The following is a 6424-nucleotide window of genomic DNA, read 5'->3' as shown; positions in this document are numbered from 1 at the left end:
GTTTAGACTGTGGTTGGGGATGAGATGAACCGAGATGGACGCAGTTTGCGGTAGGCCCCGCTCACCCGGGACACAGGGTGTGTTAAAACACCGCATCGATGTTCTGTGAGATGAAACAGTTTAAAGGAGGAACAGATCATTTAAAATACACCAGATAATACACAGACTGAGGTTTTGCTGTCAATAAAATAAATTTTGATTTTGTCTTATGAGGAAAAAAGGCCACATGATTTACAGCTGATTCTATTTTTATCATACTGGTGGAAAGTAACTATGTATAAGTACTATACTTAAGTACAATGTTGAGGTACTTGTACTTTACTTGAGTGTTTCCATGTGATGCTACTTTCTACATTTCAGAGGGAAATATTGTACTTTCTACTCCACTACATTTATTTGACAGCTTTAGTTACTTTTCAGATGAAGATTTGACACAATGGATAATATAACAAGCTTTTAAAATACAACACATTGTTAAAGATGAAACCAGTGGTTTCCAACCTTTTTGTCTTTTGACGTCTTACAAAAAGCAGTGTGTAGTCGGGGTCACATTTCACATGTCTATGAGTTGTTAACAGCTCCACCAAATAGTGATTTTTCCCTCTAAACTTCTCACATGCTTTCATTTCAATAAATGTTCAAATGATCCAATATTTCAGCAAAAATCAAAGATTAGAGAAAAACTCTGACGGAGATCCCAGTCTGTCCAGTAACTCTGGGAGCAAAAAAAACAACATTTCTGAATGTTTTTCCTGATTGTCTTGAATGTTATTGTTGGTAAAACTTTATGAACTGTATTATCAGTTCATATCTGTCCATGACAACCAAATGTTTTCATGTCTATATTTAAAACAGATATTATCAGTCATAACTCTTCAGTACGTTGAAACACAGTCAGACTCGTCTGGTTACTTTTTGTGTGAAGCTTCAGCAGATAGAAACTTATCTGTAATCCAGATGATCCATAAAACCCATTTAAACACGTGATTATGATTTATATAACATATAATCAGGATACATTAAGTACCAACATTGACTTCCTGGTTAGAATGTTGTAAATCTTCTCTCTGTCCAGTAATAAATAATTAATCAATAAATGATCACTGCTGTTAGTCATTACTTCCTGTTATTAAATCTAGAGCTGTGAAAGGTTTTGCTCTTATTAATAGATAATAAATCATAATCCAGCTGGCAGATGACACCTCACTATTCTTACAAAATGACACTCAGATTTCTGTCACTATTGAAGTAATCAGGGAGTTTTCTTCTGCTCTGTACTTATAAATATAATATATAATATAAATTAGTGTGAATTTATGGCCTTTAAGGAGTAAATCTGCCCTTTAATATATTCCAATAAAGAGGGAAGTGAATAATAATTACAAAGAATCAACGGAGGAGAATTTCCTTCAATTTTAATCCTGTTATACAAAAAAACTTTGTTATACAAAGAAAATTAAACCAATGACTCTCGAGGGATCTGCAACAGCAAACTACTAAAAGAGATCAGTTTGATCAGTTTGATCAGTTTGATCAGTTTAATCAGTTTGATCAGTTTGATCAGTTTCATGTGTTAAAACAGGAAACATCACGTGAGGATGAATTCTAATATAAATGATGAGCTTCAGTTTATGATTTCTATACATTAAATAACACATTTCAGATAATTGACTGAAACCTTCCCTCCATCTGGAATATTAAACATCTCCAAATATGATCTAAACTGGGTGGATTCAACTTTTTTCTTGTTTTTAACTGTGATATTAATAAAATCTCTGTCACCTCATAACTATTTTATATGTTATAAACACACATCTCTCTTTATGATTATTGGTTTCACAGTGATGTCATGTTGGTCTTTACTCATGAAGAGTTTCTGTCAGAATATAAGATCTGGAGTCCAACAATTATCTCCAACATACACTAACAACAGATCAATAGGAGAGATATTATTACATTATGTGATTTCATACTGGAATCAATCTGTGGATGATGGTGTAGAAGAAGGCTTCTACCTAATCAATACTTAATCACTGATAAGGTTAAGGAAATTTATTTTACACTTATTCATAAATTCTATATGGATAAAAGCTGTTAATAAAGATTTAAGAGAGACATCGATGTGAATGTTAGTTTCTGTTATCAATGTCCAGAAACTGTTGTGCTTTTATTTTGGTATTTTACATCTGTGAAGATTTTCTGGCAAAAACCTGCCAAACCTACTAAAATGTGTTTTCATCATTAAAACCTGCCTAAATGTGTTTTCATGACTGAAAATATTGATGGAAGTTTTATTTTACTTTGGAGGAATGTATTGTTTGGTCTCCTGGAAAATAATACACAGAAAAACATGGTTGTGTACATAATAAATCTTTTATTCCATATCTATAAATGTAAATGTTCAGATGAGAAACGCTGCTTTACTACCTTTAGTAACTAACTGAACATTTATTCAATCCAATACTCTCAAAAACAAAAAGAAATTCAAACTGTAACAGCTCGTACTGAGTTTAAAGTAGAATAAGAGTTCGCTGTTCGCTTCCTCCGCTTCGCTCTGCAGGAAGCGAACAGTCGTCGACGCGGAACGTTTACTGTTGTTCACCGCCTCCCGGTTATCTGTCCGCTGGAAGGCTGAATGTGCGCAGAAAAGGAGAAAATGTGCGCCGTGCAGCTGCTGCGGGTGTCGGTACATGAGCGGATCAGCGCTGCCGCTGAAGACTTTCTGCTGCAGGTGGAAAAAGGAGAAGAAACGGCAGAAATCCCGCTGAGAGCGCTGCTCACCGAGCGGCTAACGGCGGCTGCGGAGGAGATCGTCGGTCTGTTGGAGGAAACCGTGGCGGAGTACGAAGACAGAGTGGAGCGGTCAGAGCGGGAGATCTGCCGCCAGAGGAGGCTGCTCGATGCCGTGCTGAAGCCCGAAGTCAAGCTGCTCAGAGCAGGTCAGTCCCGACACACCGGACCGGAAGTACCGGAGAAATCAGACATGCTAACGATAGCTAGCATCGGCCCGCAGACATCCAGAAAGTTTTTCTCAAGTTTTCTCTCCATAATCTGAGATCATCTGTTCTAAACTTCTGTTCAGGACAGCAAAATGTGAAAACATCATTATTTTATTAGTAAATAAAACAGATATTACTCTCTGTCAGCAGGAAATAACCACAACTCCCATGAGCCTCCCAACACAAAGCATCATGGGAGCTGTAGTTTTACATGAACCACTAATAACAATATTTCAGACATATCACGTCATAAAACATCATTAGATTGTACAAAGTGCACAATGAAGAAACAACACGTGCAAATCTCGCGAGAGTTTTGCAAATCTAGAGTAACCCTTAGACTGTAAATAAATATGGATGTAGTCACCGTGACGTCTCCCGCTGGTTTGAGGACTGCCATTTTGAAGCCTCGAGTTTGGCGATTTGTCTATCGCCAGCTTGGATTTGATTGTCGCCATCTTTGATTTTTGGAGCCAGAAGTGACCATATTTGGATGTGAGGTGGAGCTGACCGTAGCGCTAGCTGCTAGCTTGGTTAGCACGGCGCATTTGCCATCTATGGTTAATTGTGATAAAGCTAATGCTAATTTTCGCTACTAAAAATCAGGCTTAAAACCATTAAAACAAAACGTATTTATTGGAAAAACTCCATATCTATAAATGTAAATGTTCAGGTGAGAAACGCTGCTTTACTACCTTTAGCAAAGAGTTCAAACTGAACATTTATTCAATCCAATACTCAAAAACAAAAAGAAATTAAAACTGTAACAGCTCGTACTGCGTTTAAAGAAGAATAAGAGTTTGTTGAATAAGAGTTAGCATGGTGCATTTGCAGTCAATGGTTAACTGTGATAAAGCTAATGCTAATTTTGGCTACCGAAAAACAGGCTTAAAACCATTAAAACAAAATGTATTTATCGGAAAAACTGAAGATTTACATTTACTGAACATAGAGGGTCTTTTAGTTCAACACATCGCTGAACAAAACTTTTTTAGGACCAAAAATGTTACAATTAACGAAATAGCGACGGCTACACCTATAGTCTGTGAATCTGGGGTTACGTCATGGTTACATTATGTAGTCAACGTTGTTGCCATGGTAGCGACTTGTCAATCACAAGGTAGCTACGCCCTAAAGCAGACGCTGCTTTATCGTCTATTTTACTCTAAATGGAACCATAATTTACAAAATGAACATCATGATGTATTGACGAAGACTTGAAACATAAACTCATCAGGAAACATAAATCCAGTGAGCAGTAGACTCATTTTCTCATAGACTTCCATACGTTCGCCCCCTGCTGGCCGTTAGAGAGACTGCAGGTGTAAAGCACTTCCTGCTTGGATTAACCATCATGGATGTATTCATGACCACAGATCAGCTGCGTGGCTTCTTCTTCTTCTGCCAGTTCTTTATATGTTGTTTTATATTCAGTCCTTCCAGATATTTGGGAGTTTTTTGTGATTATTTTGGCCAAAAACGTTTGATTTTTCTTGATTTTTTTCTCAAAATTTGCGAAACAATTTCACCGCTGAACATGTTATAGTTGAAATGGATTCTGATATTTTTCTGTTTTTTCCTCTCAGAGGTGCAGATGACCAGTTACCCAGAATCCCCTGGGGGCGACGCCTCTGAGCGGCCAGTCTTCGAGGTGGAGGAGGTTAAAGTAGAGGATGAGGAGGACGGTGATGAAGACTCTCAGCAGGATCCAGCCTTCAGTCCTTGTCTGGACAGAGCGGTTAGGAGCAGCGGGGTGACAGGAGGAAGCCCAGGTGGCGAGCTGAGAGCTCCGGCGGGCGGCAGAGTGAAGAAGGTTTATGAGTGCGAGGTGTGTTTGAAAAGCTTCGACCGGCCGTGTCGTCTGAGGATCCACCAGAGGAACCACACAGGCGAGAAACCGTTCGAGTGTCCCGACTGCGACAAACGCTTCAAGAGTAAAGCGCTGCTGTCGGCGCACCGCAGGACGCACGGCGGCGAGCGGCGCTTCTGCTGCCACGAGTGCGGGAAGTGTTTCCTGCAGAGGCAGGCGCTGGTGGAGCACATGAGGACGCACAGCGGCGAGAGGCCCTTTAACTGTCACCTCTGCAGCCTGCGCTTCTTCGCCAAGAGCCACCTGAAGCGCCACCTGCTGACCCACACGGGTGAGCGGCGGCACCAGTGCGTGGAGTGCGGTAAGTGCTACCGCAGGAAGGAGTACCTGAGCAGCCACATGAGGGCGCACAGCGGGGAGCGGCCGTTCAGCTGCAGGGACTGCGGCCGCAGCTACAGAGAGCGAAGCCGCCTGCGGCTGCACCTGCGGACTCACACCGGAGACAGTAAACGCTACACCTGCACGCTCTGCGGCCTGGGCGTGGTGTCGGCCAATCACCTGCAGAGACACATGCAGACGCACAGCGGCGAGCAGCCGCACCGCTGCCCCGACTGCGGCAAACGTTTCGGACGCAAAGACAAGATGAAGGAGCACATGAGGATCCACACCGGAGAGAAACCGTACCAGTGCTCCCAGTGTCACCTGAGGTTCAGGTGGAGGGCGGCGCTCAACACTCACAGCCACACCCACTCAGAGGAACAGGAAGCCCTCTGATTGGACGAGCTGCTCTGTTTGGATTTGATGTGTGAAAACAGAACTGGACTCTTATTGGACATCAATCATCATTCATTCTGTTTAAGATTCTTCTGAACTGTTTCATCCAAAGCTGAAGTTTCTGGTTGAAAACTATGAAGCTGATCAGTTTAAATTATTGATCTGAAATACCAAAAGATAACATAAAAAATAATTAATCTGCAACTATGATAATTGAATAATTGATTTAGTCATTTTATGAGCAGATATTTGCAGGTTTCAGCTTCTCACATGTGAAGATTCGTCTCCTTTAACTTTCCTTTGATTTTTGACATTTTACAGACAAAATGATAAATTGATTAATTAAGAGAATAATCGGCTGATTAATCAATAACGAGGATCAATGTTAGTTGCTGTCAGAGCTCGAGGAGACGACTTCATGTGATGTCATCAGAGACCTAAATAATGATCAGTTATTGGAATATTTGCAGATGAATTTTCTGTTGATTGATTATGAAATTGTTTGATCAGCTCTAACAGAATAAACTGAATATCTGCGTCACCTTTGACCCTGAAAAAACATTTATAGACAAAACCATTCATTGATTAATCAATAATAAAAACAGTTTGTTTACTTTAATCAGTTTCTGAACATTTTCTAAGAATAATTAATAATTATATTTATATTCTCCACATAAAGTACACACAAAGTACACACAAAGTACACATTAAGTACACAAAGTACACATAAAGCACACTTAAAGTACACAAAGTAGATAAAGTACACAAAGTACACACAAAGTACACACAAAGTACACACAAGTACACATGAAGTACACAAAGTAGATAAAGTACACACAAA

The 6424-nt window shown here is 40.0% G+C and overlaps 1 protein-coding gene across 1 annotated transcript; it reads left to right on the top strand.

The window, feature by feature from the left end:
- Positions 1 to 2376: 2376 nt before the first annotated feature.
- Positions 2377 to 6070, top strand: LOC122970045 (zinc finger protein 771-like). The gene is made up of 2 exons (XM_044336141.1): positions 2377 to 2939; positions 4586 to 6070. Exons 1-2 carry the CDS (start codon positions 2636 to 2638, stop codon positions 5581 to 5583), a joined length of 1302 nt encoding a protein of 433 aa, XP_044192076.1. The 5' UTR covers positions 2377 to 2635; the 3' UTR covers positions 5584 to 6070.
- Positions 6071 to 6424: the final 354 nt, after the last annotated feature.

This window comes from Thunnus albacares, chromosome 19 (assembly GCF_914725855.1).
Source record: "Thunnus albacares chromosome 19, fThuAlb1.1, whole genome shotgun sequence".
Taxonomy (NCBI): Eukaryota; Metazoa; Chordata; class Actinopteri; order Scombriformes; family Scombridae; genus Thunnus; species Thunnus albacares.
Note: the sequence above shows the minus strand (reverse complement) of the source record. Positions and strands in the feature narration are given on the sequence as shown.